The sequence below is a fragment of the Scleropages formosus genome, chromosome 14 (assembly GCF_900964775.1).
Source record: "Scleropages formosus chromosome 14, fSclFor1.1, whole genome shotgun sequence".
NCBI lineage: Eukaryota > Metazoa > Chordata > Actinopteri > Osteoglossiformes > Osteoglossidae > Scleropages > Scleropages formosus.
Window position 1 is genome coordinate 25,425,095 of NC_041819.1, and position 20,215 is coordinate 25,445,309.

The following is a 20,215-nucleotide window of genomic DNA, read 5'->3' on the forward strand; positions in this document are numbered from 1 at the left end:
GCTTCATGAAGTGGTGTGATGGGACCCATTCATGTCCACAAACGAGCACATGGGCCATGCAGGAGCAGGACTGCTGACATCACTTCCTGTGTCTTCCAGGAGATCTGGGGGGGACAGTCATCCAGTGGGGGGGGGGAGGGTGGATGGGCATCTGTTTTCTAAACGGTGTAAAAACAATCCGATCCCACGCCCTCCTGTACTCCCCAGACGCGTGTGAAAGTGCCGATCCCCCCTCCCCCCACCGAACTGCACTCTCTCTATGAGACACAAGTCCACAGATGAGACACAGGGGATTTCTTCACCGGGGGAATCGCAGTGGGGTCACCAGAGGACACAGGGGCCGTTTCTCTTAAAGGGCCGTTTTCAGAGCAGTAAAGCACTGTGCAGTTTACCCTCTTCTGACCTCCTGATTCCAGGTCAGGGGGTCCTGCAGGTGTCTCTTTTAGCCCTTCCTTTCCATACATACACCCAGGTGACTGAAGGAACCAGTGACAAAAAGTAGAACTTTACACTAGTTTACTACAGTGAAGGGAGACAGTTTCCAGACTAAAGGACCAGATGTGGGGGGGGTTAATAAATATTCACAGCTCATCTTTATTAATGAGATTGAACATTGCAATCGGAGGGGAGAAGACGATTATGACGAAGTCCACAGCTTGTCCCCCTCTCCCCCCCATCGCCACGGTATCAGCATCGTATCTCCATGGTAACACTGTGGCATCGCTACTCGGACCCGCCGTGTTCCCGGGGGGAGCCGCTGTGGGCGGGGCTTGGTGCTGGGCTCCTCAGCAGTCGGTCCGCCTGCTCGTGTCCCCTCTCCAGGAACAGCAGCACCTCCTGCACCTCTGCGGAGCCGCAGAGCGCCCTCCCCAGGCAAGCAGCCGCACCGGGCTCCGGCACCATGTTGGCCATCTGCTCCTGTCCGGGATCACAGGGCTCATAGGGTCAATGGGGTCAGCGAACTGAAAAAGCAGAGTCAGAAGCACAGACACATGTGATGAACACCGCAGGACACCTGTAGGGGGCGCTCTTGTCCACTTCCTGCAGGCAGCTGAGGCAGGTGCAGGACCCCCTGGTCAGCTTGCCGCAGCACCTGCAGAGTCAGGGAAACATCACTTAGTTGATTCCCTCCTTCCCAGTAGCACAGACCGGTGTGACCAGTAGGAGGCGCCAAACAGGCAACGGAGACAAACAAATGGGGCGAAACAGCCGATACAGGCCTTACGGGTAGGTGTGTGTGTGTGAGTAGCGCGTGTGTGAGCAGCGCGTGTGTGAGCAGCGCGTGTGTGAGCAGCATGTGTCCACCTGCCTGCTGCACACTCTCTTGCTCCTCCTGCTGCTCCAGTTTGCTTCTCAGGCTTTTGCTTTCTTGCTCCAGGGTCTCCAGCCTGCCCTCTGTGTGTTCCAGGAGTTGCAGCACAGCGCCCACCTCCGCCTGACACACACACACACACACACACACACACACACACACACAGACTCACAGAGTCAGCTCCTCAACACACACACACACACACACACACACACACACACACACAGACTCACAGAGTCAGCTCCTCAACACACACACACACACACACACACACACACACACACACACACACACACACAGACTCAACTCCTCAATACACACAAACACGCTGCTCACCTCTAGGGCCTCCAGGCTCCTCCTACCCGTCTCGGACTTCCTGCTCTCCTCCTGGTGGAGGCGGGAGCTCTGCTGGAGGGAACCCGGCTTCCTGGGGGGGGCCACCAGGTTGGCGCAGTTCGCCATGAACCTGGGGGAGGCGACCAGGTGGTGCAGCCCCACTTTGTAACTCTCGGGATGGTAACACACACACAGCACAGCAACACTTCCTCCATCACACTGTTACCCATCCACACACACACACACACACACACACACACACACACACACACACACGCACACTCATTCACTCACTCACACACACTCACTCACCTGTCCTTCAGAACATTGAGATGCCTCTGACATTCTTCCCTGTCCTTTCGTTTCATTGTCAGCACAGACCTATGTTGGGGACATGTGTGCAGAGCAGTGTGTCAGTGAGTGTCAAGTGTTAGTGTGTGTCAGTGTGTGTCACTAAGTGAGTGACTCACAGCACAGACACAGTGAGCATGCTCTCCAGCGCTGCGACTGACTCCTCGCTCAGCCGTTTCCACGTCTTCCGTCCTCTGACTGTCCTTGAGGCCACCTGCGTCCCTGGGGGGAGAGGAAGAAGACAGCGTGTGTCCACGCAGATCGCTAAGTGAACGCGCCCTTGCGGTGTCACTGGGACGTCTCCTCTGCACGGAGATGCAGCTCTACGACGGTAACAGCACCAGGATTTACCATGTTTACTGCACAACCCTAACCTATGTTTAAAGTAAGAAAGGTACACAAAGTGCTACATAGAACGGTCACTGTGGGGGGGGCAGGGGTCAATAACTGTACATGAATTATGATGTTCATCACATTTCATCGACATTGTTCATTCCGTCCCATTTGGATATCTAACAGACAAGGGGTCACTTGAGGTCACCTGAGCACGACTTGGTTCTGAAGGAGCGCGACAAGGACTGCCGAACCATCCACGCGCGCACTCGCTTGCTCACACGCAGACCCTCCTGACCTTTCCACACTCACCCGTTCTCTTGCGCTGCCTCTGCTGCGAGACTCTGCCACTGGGTCCCGCTTCCTGGAACACACCAACCAGCGTGACATCATTACCACATGGGTACACTACCTCTTTACCACATCATCCAAGTAAATATACCACCTCTTTGCCACACGTTCTGTACAGGTAGGCAATGTAGGTTTACTTTCATAGCACACTTCAAAGACTGCAGCGTTCACCCAACCCCCCACCCCGATAACACCACACATTTACATTTATTCATTTTTCCCACACTTTCCTCTTTATTGACAACGTTAAGTCACTTACAATTATGTACCCATTTATACACACACACACATTTTCTGAACTGCTTGTCCCATACGGGGTCACAGGAAGCCGGAGCTTAACCCAGCAACTCGGGGCGTAAGGCTGAAGGGGGAGGGGACACACCCAGGACGGGACACCAGTCCGTCGCAAGGCACCCCAAGTGGGACTCGAACCCCAGAGCAGGTCACAGCCTAACCCACTGCGCCACCACACCCCCCATATTTCAACAAAATACTATAAAAGGGCTCACAGGTAAAGTTTGTATTTATACCACTAAACAGTTTATGAGAAAGACTTTGAAAACTATTCAAAAGTTCCCTCGCTACACCCCAACCCCACTTGCTACGCTCCTCCACCTCCGTCCGCTGGGTAAATTAACTAAGGGTACTTTTCTCAAGGGTACTACCACTGGAGGAGGGACTCGAACCCGTGACCTTTGTGTCCAAAGTCGCTGCCCCCTACCAGCTGCCCCGCCCCCTGGCACTCCCATCACCCACCTGATCACTTCTCACGTGAGAGGATTCCTGAAGGCGCGTGGAGCCCCGCCCCTTTCTCCCGGGAGCCAATGAGGTGGCTCGCCCTGTCTTCATGCTCACCTGTGCGAGCAGAGGCTTCATTGTCATACAGCGCTACTGATACAGTGTTACAGTGTTGTTTTTAATTGAATTACTGTGCTTCTTGAACCGCCACGCGGTGTGTGTAACACTCAGTCTCTCACACTGACACTAAGTAACGTGAGACACACACACACACACACACACACACACACACACACACACACACAGGAAGCCACCACGCTAAAGCTGTAAGTACAATTAAATTATACCTTCTTACTCATGGGAAAAACAAAAAGGGTTTTCTGTCATCCAATGAAGCGGATTAACAAAATTGCTTCAAAAACGTGATCCAGTCGCTAACAGTACGAAAAGTCCCATCTTACCTGCTTCCCGGCAAATGTTCAAAAATAAACGTAGTGCGCACGCGTGTGGACACGACGGCCAATTGGAGAGTGCGTTACGTTACGTCGCCCTCTTACGTCATTCGCAGCACGTACACAGCTGAGTGGCCGCGTACGTTGAATTTATGAAATGAACAGAGAAGAAACTCAGTGGAGGAGTGTGAGGAGAAAGCGAACAAATAAAATAAACGCCCAAAAAGTGGCTCCAACATTCTGCACATTACAAGATTTTACTTTCTAATAATCCGTCGGCCTTCGCATTAGTACACACTTAGTGGTCTTCATACACTAATCATGTATCCGACACAGGAAAGGTTTTTCCTACCAAATTTGTACCGATATTTTACTAAAATGATTAAACTGGTCATAAGTTATGCCTGTCTGTTTCCCTTTGTTTCTGCCATGATAAAGTGAGACTCCAAACAGCACATTACACATTATCTTGCCAAACAAAGCACAATCCTTACATCATCTGTTCTGGGTGCACCACACAAGAAGAAGAAGAAGAAGAAGCACTTCTCTGTACCATCCTGAAATGTACTAAGAAACTCCTTGAGGATGAGTGACCTAGATGATCTTAAAAGAAATTTCAGGAACTATTTGTCATGAAGCAGCCAAACTGTCTCCTGCGGGACTCCTCTCGCTGAAGCTCGGACTGTCAACAAATGTTTGGACTTCGGACAGTAAAGTACAGTAAATGACCACCCTTTTCCTCCCTAGAAGGGGCTGAACAGGTTCCCGTCCCGTCCCGTCCCGTCAGTATCCCAGCTGAGATCAGTCGGTGACTGACGTGTCAGCACCATCTCCTCACACGGCTCATTGTCACTTTCAACAAATAATTTTTATTTATTACTGCTCCTGTATCTATCCAGCTAGCGGTCTAGTGTCTCTAGTCTTCAGTGTCAAATTCTTCTAGTTTACACTTAAATTACATGTCCAGCATAGCCTTTTTCTGTTTATATTTTTATGTTCATTGTCCCTGTATATTACAGATTTACATATTGATAACACTTTGTCTGTTTGCACAGAAATTTGTCTTGCTTCACCAGCTCAGCAATCAATTTACCTCAGACATTACACAAAACAATTAAAAAAAAGCCATTACATAAATACAAATCCACAGAAACAGCATGAATAAATATGCATTTGCATTTAGTGCAGGTACACACACACACACATTTTCAGAACCGCTCGTCCCATAAGGGGTCGCGGGGAACCGGAGCCTACCCGGTAACACAGGGTGTAAGGCCGGAGGGGGAGGGGACACACCCAGGACGGGACGCCAGTCCGTCGCAAGGCACCCCAAGCGGGACTCGAACCCCAGACCCACCGGAGAGCAGGACTGCGCTTCAACCCACTAGTGCAGGTACATCAGTCAAAATCTAAACAATGAATGGGGTGTATCTGCTTGTGTGTGTATGTGCAAATATGCGTGCGTAGGGTAGAGGGGGGGTTACCTCCTTGACCTGCTCTGTTGATTCAGTATGGATGTGATGGAATGAGGAATAAAAGAATGCTTGTACTTATTCCTCTTACAGTCTGGCACCCTAAAACGCCTCCTAGAGGGCAGAAGCTGAAACTCCTCATGTAGAACATGAGAATGGTCTGAACTGATCTTCTCCGCCAATTTGAGGGTATGCTTGGTGCAACTGTCGAGGAAATAATTTACCAAAGAATGACCCACCATCTTTGAGCAAATGTTCAGCAGTCTTAAAATTCTGCTTTTCAGCTTAACTGAGAGGCCACAGAGCCGAACCGGGCTTCCGTATAGCAGAACGCTGCGAGTTGTGGAACAAAAGCATAAATAAAGAATCTCCTTGCTGACACCAAAACATCTGAGTCTCCTCAGAAAGTAGATTCTCTGTTGGACCTTATTACATATGTAATCCACAGATGACATGACCAAGATAGGGCATTATCCACATACACTCCCAGATATTTGAAAGTTGAGGACTGCTTTATAGGTTTGTTGTGAATGGTGACTGGGACTGGCGTGAACTGTGTGGATTCAAAAAAGGATTTCCTCTGTTTTGATGGGATTTAGAACAAGGGCGTTCTGGGTACACCATTGGACCACTGTGTTCACACTGTCAAAATAGGAGTCTGGCTTCTCCCCCTTGGTCATCAGAAAAGGAAAAAATAAATAAATAAATTGTGTATATTATGGCCAAACTCTGGCCTGTGTACTGCACTGTCTTGTCTTGTTTCTGCACTTGTCTGTTGTATTTATCTTTTTGTACAAAGTGCATTGTATGTTTTGAGGGGCACAGAGGTCCAAAGAGAAATGGAGTTGCGTTCTCCTACATGTGTAACTCACCTATAGGCAGAATGAGAATAAAGTTCACTTTGACATTGAGGAGATCAGGCTGTCTGGAAATGGGCCAAGTTTGAATGCCACTGCAAAACAAAGTCCAATATGCAATAGTTTCTCCTACTATTGCACTGGCATCACTGCCAACAGTTTTATATTTATTTCACAAAAAGGGAAGACACCTTTCTGTTGTGTTGATAACTCCTCACACACTGCACACCTTACACCCCCTCACAGAATGAAAACAATGACACAAAAATTTAATAAACATTTGTAGTTATAATACTGTGCTTGTCTGTGTTACACATACTGCACTGAACCCCCACCTGTACACCCAGGGAGACTGTAAACAGTCTATGAAGGCTGTTTCTATTCCCTGCTAATCCAGGAGCCTGTTACCACTCCCTACAGCACATTCACAGCACTGTACGCCGTACACATTCACTGTACACTGTACGCTGCACACCAACAGAGTACACACAGACTGCTCGCACAGTGACTCTGATCTAAACCCAAGGACATACCAAAGCACAAACTCTTCTGCTTCTTTTGCTTTGGGAGCTCTGTGGTTGCTGGGACTGACATAATGAGCAACTGACAGTGGTCTCCATCTTCACTCCATTCAATTCATGGCAGCGATTTCTGTACGAAAGCACCGCTGCTGCCGTTAAGGTGTGCACACACAGGACCCTGTGTCACTGGAACCCAGAGAGGTATCAAAGAGGGTCTAAATTCCATGGTACAGGAGATCATATTTGGGAACGTTTCTGGGATCAATGGGGCTCTGGACAATAAGCTTCCCTCGCATGGCTCCACGGTAGATCACCTCAATGAGATCTATGAAGTCTTGCTTAGTTTTAAAGCAGCCGACAAACTTGGTGTGGTCAGGAGACCTGCACATAGGTGAAAAAACACACACATTTAACTCAGTGGCAACAAAAGAACCCAAGGGCAACATAAAAGGAACAGTCAAACGACGCATTTGCATGGGGGATAGCTGGTCAGCCGTACCCGTAGTCCACTTTCATGTGCTGCCCGTTAAAGAAGAACACGGTGGAGGGGATGTAGCTGATGTCAAAGTAGCGCGTGTAGATCGGTGCCTTGTCCACATCGACCAAGTAAATCGAGGCCATGTTGCTCAGGTCGTGGGCGGTCTTCGATAACTGTCCAGATCAACGCAGACGGGGGACGGCCGATAAACAGTGGAACAGAGAGAACAGTGAAAACAGAGTCATGTGTTTGCTGTGTGACATGACATGTTGCTTTTGGGTTCAACACTAATCCTCAAATATTAACTTCAAACATCACATTACTGTATTAGCTACAAGGGAATTACAGAAGTACTGCCAGGCAGCTAAACACAGCTACATTTACTCCTCACTTTTATTAATTTCTCTGAAACTTTTCTCCAAAACAACATACACGATACAGTGGTGAAAAACGAGCAATTATTTACCCACAGAGCTGGGTAAGTGGTACTCCACCAGCTCAGTGTAAGAACCTTAAGCCTTAAGGTACAGCGGGAGGAGGCATCCAGACCCGAGTCAATGGCAGTGGTTCTAATCACTACACCACCTGCTGTTCCATATGCATGTTTGTTTAAAATACTTAACTGAGTCTAACAAATTGTGAATACGTGACGAGTGCAAACTGTGGCCTCAGGAGACGCGACTGACTGAGGCTTATTATTATCTGCTGGGGATGATCATAACTGTGCATGAACATTTATTTTTTACATCACGGCCCTCCAACTAACAAATGTAATAAACCCAAAATACTTTATGCTCGCCCGTTTTTTAATTATTGTAATCACTGGCTAGAACCTGGTGCTAGCCTCATGCAGCATGATGATGCTAACACACAACTCACAATCTCATCCAGCTGCATGCAGACCGCATCTTCATCTCTGCCAAATCGCAGAACTAAAACTTTTTCGGCGACATTCTTAATAACGGCGTCGATCTCCTTCTTGGACGCCAACTTCGGCAGAAACAAACTCATCTCCGCCTTCTACATCGACGTGGTACTTTAAGTTTACGCCATTTACTTGTCAGAGTGGCAGAATGTGAACCACCGGGGCTTTTTCCTGTTAGGCTTTGAATGACCCGGAAGTTTTATTAGCGTTTCCTGCAGACACTGTCCGTCGCTTCACAAAAAGCACGAAAAATATCCAAAAAATAAAGCAAAAAAAAAAAAACATACAGGACATTAAAAGTCTTCAGCAATGCTTAAGGTCGGATTTACACTCTGTTCCGTAAACTGGTGTACCCCTTATTCGCCGTTGCCGCTCACAATTCCCAGAAAGCAATTTCTTACCGCACATGTGACGTCATATCCGTTTCACGCCGATCTGCTTGGACGCCATTATTTGTTTTCAAAAATGGCGGACGAAAGATCGATCGACGAGAAGCTTTCAGATGATGGAGGTGAAATTTAATATTTTTCTTCACAAATGCAAGTTCTATTTTCTTCTTTTTCCCTAGATGAGTTCGCTGTTTTCTGGATACGAAATTTCGTTCCGACAGTTGAGTTAAACTGCAACAAGCTGTAACAAACTGGTCTAGAGCAGCTCCATGCTAGCATGATCATGATGATGCTAGCAGTGTGTTTTTAACTTCAGTTCTTCTTCTGTTACATTGACAGTATTGGTTTTGAAGACCTCCTTCAAGTGCGCAGACGCCCTCGTCGTAGCTGCGTTGTTTCTCAAGCTAGTAGCGTAACTGTATTTCAGTGGTGAAGGAGCGTTCGCGTGTGTGTGAGTGTGTGGGGACGTGTTGTTGTCGAATCGCTTCCTATCTACTACTACTAGGTCCTAATATGTATGTGAAATATTATCAGCCCTGTTGCTGTTCTCGTGTCACTGCTGCTTCTCTGTAAATTGTGACCACTCTTACTACTACTGGTGTGAGGAGGGGGGTCATGGACACGGCGGGCCACCCCCCCCGTTTGTGCTGCTCGCCAGCCTGACTGTTACTGTAGCCGCGGCGGCAGCAACAGCAGCAGGATCGCGGTGCGAGGGACCTGCTTGGCTGGGGCGCTCAGGACAGGGAGAGGCGGGTTGAAGCGTAGCTCTGTGCTCGGTGTCCCTTCGGGGTCCGGGAACGTGGGTCAGTAACCAGCCTCTTTCGTTGTCCACTGCCACTGTGTCACTGTGTCACACTGCAGCTGCTGCCCGACTGCCAGCTAACAGTCGCTCACCTTGGTAAGTTGTTTCGACTCCAGCAGGACCGGAGGAGAGGGGAGGCAGTGTGAAAACTAAGACTGTCTCTTCCAGCAACGGAGGGGGGGTTGCAGGGAAGCGCTCGGCCCCAGAGCCTTCGGGCCACCCGGCGCCGCCCAAAGTCTCCAAGGCCGCGCTCGACTTGAGCGGCCAGTCTGCCAAGAAGCCTGCCCCGATCTCCATCAAGCTGGGAGTGAGCGTGAGTCCCCGTTGTCCGTCGCCCTCGGAGGAGCGCGGTACAGGCTTCCCTCGCGCGGCGAGAACACGCTGCGGGTGCATGACGTTCGAACTGTAAAAGTGACGCGATGGATGGCGAGCCGTTGAACGTCTCGGAGAAGGGTGCTTTCAGTGGATAATTACAAAGCTTGACAAGCAGATTCCTCCCCCAGGTGCGGTGTGACGTTATTAAAAATGCCCCCCTTAGCTACCATTCCGATAATGTTTTCATTCAGAAGCAGCTTCTCAAAGCACTTTGCAGGAAGGCTGGATGGACACAGTTGTGTCACAGCAGTGTGTGACAGACGCTGGAAGAACATTGAATTTACAGCAAATGTCAGCATTTAAAAAATTACTTCACTAACAGAAACGGCGTCAGTAATAGTGAGATGAACTCTTAGTGCTTTCGCTCATGTGGGTCCTTAAGCCTGGATTTAAAGGTGTCCGGAACGGTCCTGATGTTCCGGATTTGGGTTTGAGTGACATTTTCTCCGTGTTTAAATGGCGAGGTGGGAATTTAACACTTCAAGGTAAAGTCTGTGGCTCAAGAGCTCAGAGTTTACTTGGTGGAAGTGAGAGCTCTTTTCACGGTGAGCAACAAATGACACTTGTAATACGAGGGGAGCTGTACCTGACTGAGCGCTCTGTGTGTGTGTGTGTGTGTGTGTGTGTGTGTGTGTGTGTGTGCGCGCACGCGCGCGCCAATCAGCAGTGTGTTCACACTGAGTAGGGTGTGATTCTGTCTCCAGAAGCCAAAAGAGCCGGTCCCAGCACTGCCTGCCAAGAAGCCGTCGCTGGCCTCAGTGTTTAATGAAGATGAGGATGTGAGTGCTTTTGCCATCTCGCACGCATACACACACTCACAGACAGAGACACGGGGCACGCTGAAGGCGTGGGCTCATATTGCACCCCACCTTTCCCTACAGAGCGAACCAGAGGAGATGCCCCCCGAGGCCAAGATGAGGATGAAGAACATCGGCAGGTGGGGAGGCCCGACCTCTCACACAGTCTTGAGCTCTCTCTCACGTGCACACACACACACGCATGCACGCACGCAGACACAAGTGTATGGGGGTCACCTGCTTGCTCATCCCTGCAGGGAGACACCGACGTCAGCTGGACCCAACTCTTTCAACAAGGGCAAGCACGGCTTTTCGGACCACCAGAAGCTCTGGGAGCGGAAGCTCAAGTCCCAAATGGACTAATGAACTTTCCAGAAGCGCCGCTAATTAAACCTTGTGTGAATTGTGGGAAACTGCAGTTTTGTGGGTGGGGTTTTTCCTTGCAGTTCTGTTCATGTGTAAGTGGCTCGACCGTCTGTATCCTCACTGTGTCGAGCTGTAAATGACCTTTGCGCACTAAGGGGCGTTTGGGACGGCAGCGACAGGACATTGTCATGGGGAAGCCTGAAGAGCCCCCCGCCCCACAGAGAGCCCCTGACATTGACACTGCAGTGTTACCCAGCAGGACTGAATGAGAATTTTAAGTGTGTGTGTTACCTGTACCGCCGCTGTTTCATGGTGCCCATTAAAGACGTCCAGCTAACTGTCCCTTGGTGTCTGAGATGTTTCACTTCATGGGCAAATCCACTGCAGGGGATGCGGACGACTCCTTGTTTCCTCCTAGCTGATCGCCCTGACACACGCACACATGCCTTAGATAGCAGATGCCAAGTGCACATCAGATCCAGTGTGTGACCACCCCTTTGTGTTAGAGTGGCAACCTGCTGAGGCTTCGCTCTGTAAATGGAGCAACATGCTTGCTGTGTGGAAGTGTGTGATGTGTTTTTGTTGCTGTTTGAGGAGCTGCAGTGACCACAGTGACCTCAAGAAGAATGAAGCTACTTGCATCTTTCCCAACAGCCCCATCATGATAGTCTTTATGGTCCATGCAGACAAGCTGGGGCAGGAGGTTGTGTTGTGGTGAGAGCCACTGCTTTTGGACTTGTTGGAGGTTCAAGTGCACATCCTGCTGCAGTACTTTTGACACTTACCTTGAATTTATACAGTGAAAATTAGCCAGCTATGCAAATGGGTCCATCAGTCACAATGTCCCCTGGGATAAGTGTGTGTGTGTGAGAGACCCTCTTTAGATTCACCTTGTAGTTAAAACAGACTGGGACTCACTGTACACGTGTTCTCCTATCTACCTCAATGTATGCGTTTGTACCCTGCAGACCTCCACCTGTGTGGTACTACCACTCACAGAGTCAGGAAAGTGCTGTGAACCTGCACCAACCTCTGCCAGAGCCCCCCCATGCCCCAAGAACACACAGGACAGTTTCAGCAGCACCACCTCCATGATGGTTTCCGTGATGATCAGGGTGGTCTGACACTCCCATGGAACAGCACAATCAATTTCATACCCATGTGAGCACTGGTGCTTTTGTCCAAACACATTTGAGCAATTCATCTAGTTGCTTGTTTTGCTAGTCATACACTGTACTGTTCCAATCAGGTACAGCTGGGAAAGCAATTCAATGCCCCCATAGACACCCCACCCTTTATAGACTTTAAGGACTGCGCTGGTCCCCTGGTCTGTGTTTAGCCCTTGCTCTACATGTAGTCCACATGTAGAATGTGTCCTGAGAGGCTGTGAAATTCAGGATGTTCCCTTAGTGTCACAAACTGACCACCAAACTGGAAAAGAGGCCTCAAAGCGGACACTCGGCCCTGAACGAGAAGTGGTCGATTGGAGCGCCAAGTTAAAGCTCCGACTACAGCTGTCATGGAATTGGCATGAGGCTCTAGAGTCCAACAGAAGTGCTTCCTACAGGGAAGAATCACCAACAACCAGGAAATTTGTAATATTGTGAGGACTTTATTAGCAGCCGCTACCCAAGACAAATTTAGCGTTTCCCACCAACACGGGGAGCGCTGACCTTCATGGGCTTGGCGATCTTCTGCTTGGTTGCAGCCTTGGTGGGAACCTGCGAGAAGGAGACGGGGGCCTGAGTTACAGGTGGAACAGCACAAACTGCAGGAGAACAGGAGCCTGACGCAGGACATGTGTGTTGAGGATCGAGCTGCTCACACAGTCTTGGGACTGAGCAGTTGCTGTGCGATAAACTGAAAGCATACGTTCACATAACCTGATCGCTAACAGTGAGTATAAGCCACTTAGCCGAAGTTGTTCGGACCAGTTTACACTCATCACAGGTTGTGTGTGTGAGAGAGTGAGCGAGAGAGACACAGCGCTCACCTTAGCAGGGGGTGCAGCAGCCTTCTTGGTTGCCTGCTTGGCCTTCTTCGCTTCCTTAGCAGCCCTGATGGCACAGTGACACTTTCAAAGAATGATACTTGGCACACACTATGTACTGTGCCCAGGGCAGCAAGCAGCACCTGGGTGCCTAACAGCAAACAGAACCAGGGCTCTGTCCACTTTCACTGCACACCGCCACAAGCCAAGTGTTTCACGTTAGCGCCCCGTTGCTGTCACACACAGCCATGTGGCTGAGACACCTGGAGCACAGGGCTAGACGCTCACCTGATAGCCTGCTCTCGCTGGGCCTTGCGCACCTCGGGCTTCTGGTTCCGCTTGGCCAGGATTTCAGCCAGGGAGGCACCAGTGATGGCCCTCTGGAACTTGACCGCACGGCGGGTACGCTTCTTCGTCACCTCTTCCTGTCGAGACAGGGAGTCACTTAGGGATTAAGCACCATGACATGTTTGCTGACACGCTGCAATACACCCTCTTGTCACTATCTTACCTGCCCACCAGATTCATCAGCAGTACCCTGGGAGGCCCCCAGCAGTAATTGGACCATGATTACTACTGGATCGGCTACCCAACAACTGGATTACAGCCATGTGAGTTCTGCACAACCCCAAATGGCCAGGAGGAGTGTGCAGACACTGCTATTTGTACCACCCCCGCTTCGAGGCATAGTTTTTCTACTAGTTCCTTGGTCTGGGAGCTGTTTTGTTTTATTTCCTTAGCAAACAATTTGCCAGAACTAAGTGGACTAGGAGAAGACGCACGGCACCAACTGGCCCAGCGGGTGGTGAGGAGAGGCAGGTCACTTACAGACTGGCCCTTTTTGTGTTTACGCCTGTACAGCACGGTCCAGTTGATCTGCCTCGGGTTTCTCTTGGACAAAAATGCCGACTCGCACTTGGCGTTCAGGAACTGGAACACCTGTGTGAGGGAGAGCAGCACAGGTCCTTAACCACACACACAGTTCATGTAAGAATCATAGCAGTACAGGGAAAGCAGATCATGCTTCTTTTCAGTCGTTGTGTGTACAGCCTCAGCAAAGGGAGGCTACTGGAGGGTAAATAACAATAAAAAAAAAAAACACTCCAGAGGAAAAAAAAAAAAAAAAAAAAGCGCTTCAGAGACAAGGGCTCAAGGGGGTGGTTCACTGATATCAGACTCAGTAATAACCCCATGAGGAGAACTATAATAGTGTAATGTAGGCGCGGAGACCAAGCAAGCAAGACAACAAGACACTCGCATCATGAATGGATGTTTTAACTGAATTGTAAGTCAGTGCTGCCAGTGCTACCGCAGTCTTTCTATAATAAGTGCATTACACTGTATGTAATTACATATTCTCCGCTGTCTTAATCAACTTCTGATAGGAACGTTTTCGCACCTTTCCGTCGATCCGCGCGTACCGCCGGCCGTGGCCGGGGTAGATCTTATAGCCGCTGAAACTGCAAAGCTCGACCCTGCAGCAGAGAAATAAAACAACATTATTAATTCTAGAAACGGATACAAACACGAAGTACGTAAAACGCGCACGAATTCCAGGAAAAAGGAGTAAGATGGACATTGATTTCTTCAACAATCACTTACTTCATGGCGGCTGTAGCGACAGGAAGAGGAAAAGGAAGAGAGGATTCTGGGTAGGAAATAAGAGAACGCGACTAATTAATTCAGTTTTAAAATATTGCACAATTTTAAGATAGACACAGCATAAACGCAATACTGTTCATATTTAATCATAGTGAAATAAGTTAAAAGTATTATTTTACAAAAAGTTTATATGGCCAGTGAACGCATGAAGCCCGTTGAAAAAAAAAACCCGGCGTTGATACTAACCGGAAGTACCGCAATCGAATTAGTTTCCAAATTCAAGAATATACGTCTAAAGTGCTGGTATCTATGAAATGCTCAAAGTAAAACAGTCCATGAAATGTTTTCGCATGTTTTAATTATGACTCCTTAATAAAATATCAGCATTATAGAACCTATTTGACGGATGTTCATAACGAAATCACTGGGATATGTAGTTTTTTTTAGCACACATGTACGGGACGGTTCTTATAAACAGTGATTCGTGGACTTCAAATCCCAGGATGCCTCAATTCCCTTAGCGACGGTGACTGGTGTGGCTGAACGTCTGTGATTATGCAGATAGTTGATAGCAGCGAGTCAGATGGTGCTGTTGTGTTTCATCGCAGGGGGACAAAAGAGAAGCGGCCGAAGTTGGTCTTTTTGAACAGTTTACTCGAGCGACAATGTGTATCATTTATAAGTGGCTTTGACCTGACACGCCTGCTGACTGTGTGTGTCACTCACTGACTTCTGCTCGCAGAGCCGCAGTGATCGCGCTCGAGTCGCACGCCGGGGAAACGGAGCGGACATGGGTGTTTCGAGCCTGGCAGCCGAGGGCCGCGGTGAGTGAGTGATTTTGTGTGTGTGTGTGTGTGTGTGTGTGTGTGAGTGAGTGAGTCATTGACCTGGAGTCCAGCGAGAGAAGGACGGGTACCGGAGCGCTCGCGCCCCTAGAATATTACGTCAAAACACACAGCGCATCACCCAACGCAGCGTCGCCTCATCACCACGTCTTCACAGCATTACGTAACAAATAATGACGTCACGAACACCTTTTTCTCCTTTGAGTTCAGTGCTAGGTGGTCAGTGTGGTCGGTGTTACTGAGTAACTCTGGATTTATGTTGCTGTGAAGATCCAATAAAAATATAAATGACATAGCAGACGCTTTTCTCAAAGCGACTTACAATGAACTCTATGTAGTGTTATGAGCCCCCACACCTTATTCACCGCAGTAACTTACACTGCTAGATACACTACTTACACTGTGTCACTCATCAATACATCAGTGGAACACACACACTCTCTGTGTCACTCACACACTATAGGGGAACCTGAACAGCATGTCTTTGGACTGTGGGAGGAAACCGGAGCACCCGGAGGAAACCCACGCAGACACAAGGAGAACATGCAAACTCCACACAGACTAAGTGGGTATTGAACCCACATCCTCTCGCACCACCCAGACACTGTGAGACACCAGTGCTACTCGCTATGCCACCGTGCCGCCCAAATAAAATAAATAAAAAAGATGCGGTAAAAAGGTCAATGTGGTTGAGTATAAATGAGTTTATAAACAATAGGAGACAGCAGCCAACTGCAAGGCAGCGCATAATCAGTCACGATGGTACACGGCGACCATCGTGTTTTGTTGTGCAGAATCACGAGAGAACCCCCCACACCGCTCCTCATCGTGAGTGTGACACGTACTCACGCTTTGCTCTGCCGCTCTCTCCGGCCGTCGCAATGGTTGCTGGGGGTTCCTGCAGGTGCCACCGTGGACCTTTCCGGCAAGGGGCTGCATAAGCTGGAGGCCGACGTGCCGTGTGACGCAAACGCACGCACGCTCATCCTGGACCAGAACCACATCATCAAGCTGGAGCACCTGGAGAAGAGCTGTGAGCTGCAGCAGGTAGGCGGAGCACCAGGGGGTGGCCCTCACGGTCATTTTGTGGGCGGGGGGCTCGTGAGTGACGCTCACTCTGTACGGTGTCGTCTCACCCCCTGCTCCCCGGCAGCTCTCCGTGGCAGGAAACCGGCTCGTGCGCATGATGGGCGTGTCGTGCCTCACGCAGCTCCGCGTGCTCAACCTGCCCAACAACAGCATCGGCTACATCGAGGGCCTCCGGGACCTGGTGCACCTTGAGTGGCTCAACCTGGGAGGCAACAACATCAAGGTAACGCGGACACACACACACACACACACACACACACACACGTATGCACAGATGCACGGGGAGCGTGTGCCTGATGCTGAGCTCCACATGACCCTGCCCTCCAGGCGATGGACCAGCTCGGCGGCTGCGTGGCACTCCAGCACCTCGACCTGTCCGACAACAACATCTCCCACATCGGCGACCTGTCCACGCTCCCCGCCCTCAAGGTGAGCGCCCGTGTCCGAGCGCTCCGAGCGCCCGCGGTCGGCTTGCGTTCCGCTGACAGGCGCCTCGCCCCGTAGACGCTGCTGCTCCATGGGAACATTATTACGACGCTGCGCAGTGTCCCCGCCCACCTGCCGCTGAGTGTCGCCATCCTGTCTTTGGCCGAGAACGAGATCAGAGACCTCATTGAGGTAGCGCCCCCGCCCCCACCCCCACCCCCAGCCCCGTGCATCTGCCACGTTCAGCCGTGCTCTTACTCTCCTCCTGTGGCCTTCCTCAGGTGTCCTTCCTGGCATCTCTCCCCGACCTGGAGCAGCTGTCGGTCATGAGCAACCCCTGCGTGATGGCCACGCCCTCGCTGCCCGGGTTCGACTACCGCCCGTACGTCGTCAGCTGGTGCCTGAGCCTGAAGGTGCTGGACGGATACGTGGTGTCCCAGAAGGAGGGGTGAGTGGTCCTGTCCCCGTTCTCCCCCGTCGCCGTAGTCATGGGACGTGGGCTGGAATGCGCTTCCTGTCGCCTGCAGGCTGAAGGCTGAGTGGCTCTACAGTCAGGGTAAAGGGCGCCTCTTCAGGCCGGGACAGCACGTGCAGCTCGTTCAGTACCTGGCCGCCGTATGCCCTTTGACCTCGGCCTCGTCGCTGCAGTCGGCCGAGGACGCAAAACTGGAGAAGATCCTCAGCAAACAGAGGTGCGAGTGCGGCGCCACGTGGTCGTGGGCTCCGGTGCCGCGCATCCTCGTTGTCGAGGACTGAGCTCCATTCCTGTGCTCCTCAGGCTCCACCAGAAGCAGCTCTTGCAGCAGAGCCAGAGCGCGTCCTCGAACCCCCCCCGGCCCACGCACCTGGACGTGGAGCAGCAGCAGCCTGGCCCTGCCCCCCTTGAGGCACCGGAACTCCTGGAGCAGAGAGGTGTGTCACAGTGGCTCGGCGCGACGCTCCCTGCGCGTCTCTGCGTGCGTGCATGCGTCCCTGAGACAGCGTGCCGTCTCCTGTTGCAGAGCCACCCATGCAGCTGAACACGTGGCTGGCAGGGGAGCACTCGTACAGCGCGATGGCGCCGCCCCCCAGTTCCTCCCACCCTGGGGACCCTCTATACCTGGAGGACGTGCAGTCAGATGAGGACAAACTGAGCTTCAGCCTTCTGCTGCCCTCCGAGTCAAACTTGCTGTACCGGTGTGACCAGGGTGCCTCCCTCCCCTGTCCGCCAGCCCGTTCCCACAGCGACGACGAGCCAGATGAGCCAGATTCCCTGATCCCAGAGAGTCCTGAGGGGGAGGGGCTGGAGGCGGAGCTGGAGTGTCCATACACCCAGGTGGACGGGGAGGTGGTCCTGGGGACGTGCTCTGACTGCCCCGCGGTAGAGGATAAGGTCCGGCCCGAACGGCAGGCAGGTCCCGCCCAAGCTGACAAGGCTGCCGTTAAGATACAGGCCTGGTGGCGTGGGATCTGGACGCGGCAGTGCCACCCGTTGGCCAGAGAGGTGCGATCGGAGATCCGGCTGCGCAGGATGCAGGAGCACATCGTCTTCCTGTCTGCGGAGCTGCGCAGGTGAGTGTTGTGTATCATGGTAAGAGTCCTCGTCCGGAGAACTGCAACACGACAGTAGCAGAAGTAGGTAGTAACATGTCACATGTGTGTAAACCCCTTGATGTTGACTGTGCGTGTGTGTGTGTGTGTGTGTGTGTGTGTGTGTGTGTCGGCTGCGCAGTGTGCAGAAGCGGCTTGAGGAGGAGAGGCTGCAGAGGCTGGTCCAGGAAGAGGCAGTGAAGTACCTGTGGAAGCAGGTAAAGAAAGGTGTTCAATCTCAGTTTGCTGCATTTCAAATACAGAGAACATGTCATTCGAACCCAAGTCCAGGACATCAGACCTGCTCTGGACACCTTTAAATCCAGGCCGAAGACCCACGTGTTCAGAATCAGTTAAACACCACACGTCAATGTGCTCCTTTTCCTCTCCCGTTTCCAGTTCTTCATCTGTCTCGCTGTTTCTTTGACTTTTTTGAGCGGAACAGCAGGTAGCACTGGTGCCTCATGGCGGCTGGGCTGTGGATTCGAAACCAGCTCAGTCAGTATGAAGTTTGCATGTTCTTCTCATGCTCGTGTGGGTTTCCTCCCACAGTCCAAAGACATATGTTTCAGGTGAACTGGTGACTCTAAACTGCCTTTAGCCTTTGTGTGTGTGTGTGTGTGTGTGTGTGTGTGTGTGTGTGTGTGTGTGTGTGTGTTCTTGAGAGAAATCTTTAGGAGTTGCAGTGCTCTGCTCAGTGGGGTGTGTCATTCCACCACTAGTGGGCACAGTAGATAACAGTTTGAAGATGTGGTCATCCAGTTCTCAGGGGGTCAGAAGAGCAGCCAGCGCACGCACATGCATATGCACACAGAGCCGCAGTCTTGCTCACCTCCTCCTCCATGTCTGTGCAGCTGCAGTCAGTGATGGAGTCCCAGCGCTCCCTGGAAGAGCGGCTCCCGGCCGTGTGCCGGAACAGCCTTCAGCCCCCTCAGCCGGCTCTTCGGCGCCCCCTAGCAGTGTGTCCGGGCAGTGCGGCCCCGGCCTCCGGCCAGCCCTCCTTCCCCGACTCCGGGTTCCAGTCGTCGGGCGAGCCGCTGGGGGTCACGGGGAGCAGCGTGAGCAGTAGCACGGGGGGCTCCGTGGAAACGGTGCGGGCGCTGGGGGAGGGGCCCTCTGGGTACGAGGATCAAGACTGCAGCCTCCTGCAGCAGTACCTCTGCTCTGTGCAGCAGCAGCAGCAGCAGGAGGAGGAGGAGGAGGAGGAAGGAGCGAGTGATAGGGAGGGGTCGCCCCCACCCTTCTTGTGCTCATCCCCCGCACTGGTGCACCCTGACCCCCCCCTTGAGGATGAAGCAACAGGGCAGCAGGAGGCTCTGTGGGGTGGGGGTGTGGCGTCGAGTCCCTAACATCACCTGCTGTACAGCGGCGTGTGCAAACGAGCACAGACACGTGCGCGACGCTGCACACGCACTGCTGTGATGTCGCGGCTGCATGACGTCACATGACCTGCATTTTTCTCACGCCATCTGTTGCACGAGGGGGAATGAGACCACGCTACAGCACGAGGGACTGCCGTATCCATGGTAACGCTGGATAAAGATGGTGTTTGTGTGTGTGTTCCACTGGAGTCTCTGCTCACAGGCTGATGGACTGATTTGAGGTGTAGCCTGTTGAGAGCAGCTGCTGGGGTGGGGGTCCCGGGACCCTGGACAAACTGAATGGCTGTTAGCTGTAGTTTTTATTTGATATCTCAGCAGTGTCAGTGAGTTAGTGTTGTAATGACCGATTTATTAATTCACACAGAATTCTCAGAAACTTCACTGCTCTCTTTATTATTATTATTACTATTATTACTATGGTTTAATTTGATGGCACTGCTTTGTAACAATAAAGCTC

General features: G+C 51.3%; 5 protein-coding genes across 10 annotated transcripts; 2 read left to right on the plus strand and 3 right to left on the minus strand.

The window, feature by feature from the left end:
- Nucleotides 1–574: 574 nt before the first annotated feature.
- Nucleotides 575–3,535, minus strand: cenpq (centromere protein Q). Its single transcript, XM_018747693.1, has 8 exons — nucleotides 3,440–3,535; nucleotides 2,645–2,696; nucleotides 2,119–2,221; nucleotides 1,961–2,029; nucleotides 1,649–1,778; nucleotides 1,310–1,435; nucleotides 1,016–1,093; nucleotides 575–918 (listed from the first exon to the last, which is right to left on the minus strand). The coding sequence occupies exons 1-8, from the start codon at nucleotides 3,530–3,532 to the stop codon at nucleotides 724–726; spliced, it is 846 nt and encodes a 281-aa protein (XP_018603209.1). The 5' UTR covers nucleotides 3,533–3,535; the 3' UTR covers nucleotides 575–723.
- Nucleotides 3,536–6,470: 2,935 nt separating this feature from the next.
- On the minus strand, nucleotides 6,471–8,294 carry txnl4b (thioredoxin-like 4B). Its single transcript, XM_018747707.1, has 3 exons — nucleotides 8,081–8,294; nucleotides 7,223–7,374; nucleotides 6,471–7,104 (listed from the first exon to the last, which is right to left on the minus strand). The coding sequence occupies exons 1-3, from the start codon at nucleotides 8,210–8,212 to the stop codon at nucleotides 6,939–6,941; spliced, it is 450 nt and encodes a 149-aa protein (XP_018603223.1). The 5' UTR covers nucleotides 8,213–8,294; the 3' UTR covers nucleotides 6,471–6,938.
- Nucleotides 8,295–8,560: 266 nt separating this feature from the next.
- Nucleotides 8,561–11,197, plus strand: pcnp (PEST proteolytic signal containing nuclear protein). 5 transcript variants are annotated; one of them, XM_018747703.1, is made up of 6 exons: nucleotides 8,561–8,637; nucleotides 9,377–9,413; nucleotides 9,486–9,630; nucleotides 10,397–10,471; nucleotides 10,574–10,629; nucleotides 10,747–11,197. In XM_018747703.1, exons 1-6 carry the CDS (start codon nucleotides 8,592–8,594, stop codon nucleotides 10,850–10,852), a joined length of 465 nt encoding a protein of 154 aa, XP_018603219.1. In that variant the 5' UTR covers nucleotides 8,561–8,591; the 3' UTR covers nucleotides 10,853–11,197. The 5 variants fall into 5 exon arrangements, with proteins under 5 accessions (XP_018603219.1, XP_018603216.1, XP_018603217.1 ...); XM_018747704.1 differs by having other exon boundaries at nucleotides 8,571–8,665; XM_018747700.1 differs by lacking the exon at nucleotides 9,377–9,413 and having other exon boundaries at nucleotides 9,434–9,630.
- A 1,250-nt stretch (nucleotides 11,198–12,447) lies between these two features.
- Nucleotides 12,448–16,229, minus strand: rpl24 (ribosomal protein L24). The gene is made up of 7 exons (XM_018747705.1): nucleotides 16,142–16,229; nucleotides 14,448–14,493; nucleotides 14,245–14,320; nucleotides 13,674–13,784; nucleotides 13,134–13,270; nucleotides 12,849–12,912; nucleotides 12,448–12,576 (listed from the first exon to the last, which is right to left on the minus strand). The coding sequence occupies exons 2-7, from the start codon at nucleotides 14,450–14,452 to the stop codon at nucleotides 12,496–12,498; spliced, it is 474 nt and encodes a 157-aa protein (XP_018603221.1). The 5' UTR covers nucleotides 14,453–14,493; nucleotides 16,142–16,229; the 3' UTR covers nucleotides 12,448–12,495.
- On the plus strand, nucleotides 13,797–20,189 carry cep97 (centrosomal protein 97). Of its 2 annotated transcripts, none has more exons than XM_029257822.1 (12): nucleotides 13,797–14,130; nucleotides 15,190–15,271; nucleotides 16,197–16,339; nucleotides 16,446–16,604; nucleotides 16,709–16,810; nucleotides 16,886–16,999; nucleotides 17,089–17,255; nucleotides 17,335–17,499; nucleotides 17,586–17,719; nucleotides 17,809–18,358; nucleotides 18,519–18,594; nucleotides 19,231–20,189. In XM_029257822.1, exons 2-12 carry the CDS (start codon nucleotides 15,238–15,240, stop codon nucleotides 19,723–19,725), a joined length of 2,139 nt encoding a protein of 712 aa, XP_029113655.1. In that variant the 5' UTR covers nucleotides 13,797–14,130; nucleotides 15,190–15,237; the 3' UTR covers nucleotides 19,726–20,189. The 2 variants fall into 2 exon arrangements, with proteins under 2 accessions (XP_029113655.1, XP_029113654.1); XM_029257821.1 differs by lacking the exon at nucleotides 13,797–14,130 and adding an exon at nucleotides 14,965–15,079.
- The last annotated feature ends 26 nt before the right edge of the window (nucleotides 20,190–20,215 follow it).

Bases quoted from the DNA above. Each gene is read 5' to 3' on its own strand.
- cenpq (XM_018747693.1), bottom strand. From the start codon at position 3,532: ATGAAGACAGGGCGAGCCACCTCATTGGCTCCCGGGAGAAAGGGGCGG. The intron at 2,697-3,439 runs GTGGGTGATGGG...GGTGTGTTCCAG, and splicing joins CTCACGTGAGAAGTGATCAG to GAAGCGGGACCCAGTGGCAG. The intron at 1,779-1,960 runs GTGAGTGAGTGT...CGCCTCCCCCAG, and splicing joins CTCAATGTTCTGAAGGACAG to GTTCATGGCGAACTGCGCCA.
- txnl4b (XM_018747707.1), bottom strand. From the start codon at position 8,212: ATGAGTTTGTTTCTGCCGAAGTTGGCGTCCAAGAAGGAGATCGACGCC. The intron at 7,375-8,080 runs GTGAGTTGTGTG...TGATCTGGACAG, and splicing joins GCATGCAGCTGGATGAGATT to TTATCGAAGACCGCCCACGA. The intron at 7,105-7,222 runs GTACGGCTGACC...ACCTATGTGCAG, and splicing joins CACATGAAAGTGGACTACGG to GTCTCCTGACCACACCAAGT.
- pcnp (XM_018747700.1), top strand. From the start codon at position 8,592: ATGGCGGACGAAAGATCGATCGACGAGAAGCTTTCAGATGATGGAG. The intron at 9,631-10,396 runs GTGAGTCCCCGT...TTCTGTCTCCAG, and splicing joins CCATCAAGCTGGGAGTGAGC to AAGCCAAAAGAGCCGGTCCC. The intron at 10,472-10,573 runs GTGAGTGCTTTT...CTTTCCCTACAG, and splicing joins TGTTTAATGAAGATGAGGAT to AGCGAACCAGAGGAGATGCC.
- rpl24 (XM_018747705.1), bottom strand. The intron at 13,785-14,244 runs GTGCGAAAACGT...TCCCTCACACAG, and splicing joins ACGCGCGGATCGACGGAAAG to GTGTTCCAGTTCCTGAACGC. The intron at 12,577-12,848 runs GTGAGCGCTGTG...TCCTTCTCGCAG, and splicing joins CTGCTGCACCCCCTGCTAAG to GTTCCCACCAAGGCTGCAAC.
- cep97 (XM_029257822.1), top strand. From the start codon at position 15,238: ATGGGTGTTTCGAGCCTGGCAGCCGAGGGCCGCG. The intron at 16,811-16,885 runs GTGAGCGCCCGT...CTCGCCCCGTAG, and splicing joins CCACGCTCCCCGCCCTCAAG to ACGCTGCTGCTCCATGGGAA. The intron at 17,256-17,334 runs GTGAGTGGTCCT...TGTCGCCTGCAG, and splicing joins GTGGTGTCCCAGAAGGAGGG to GCTGAAGGCTGAGTGGCTCT.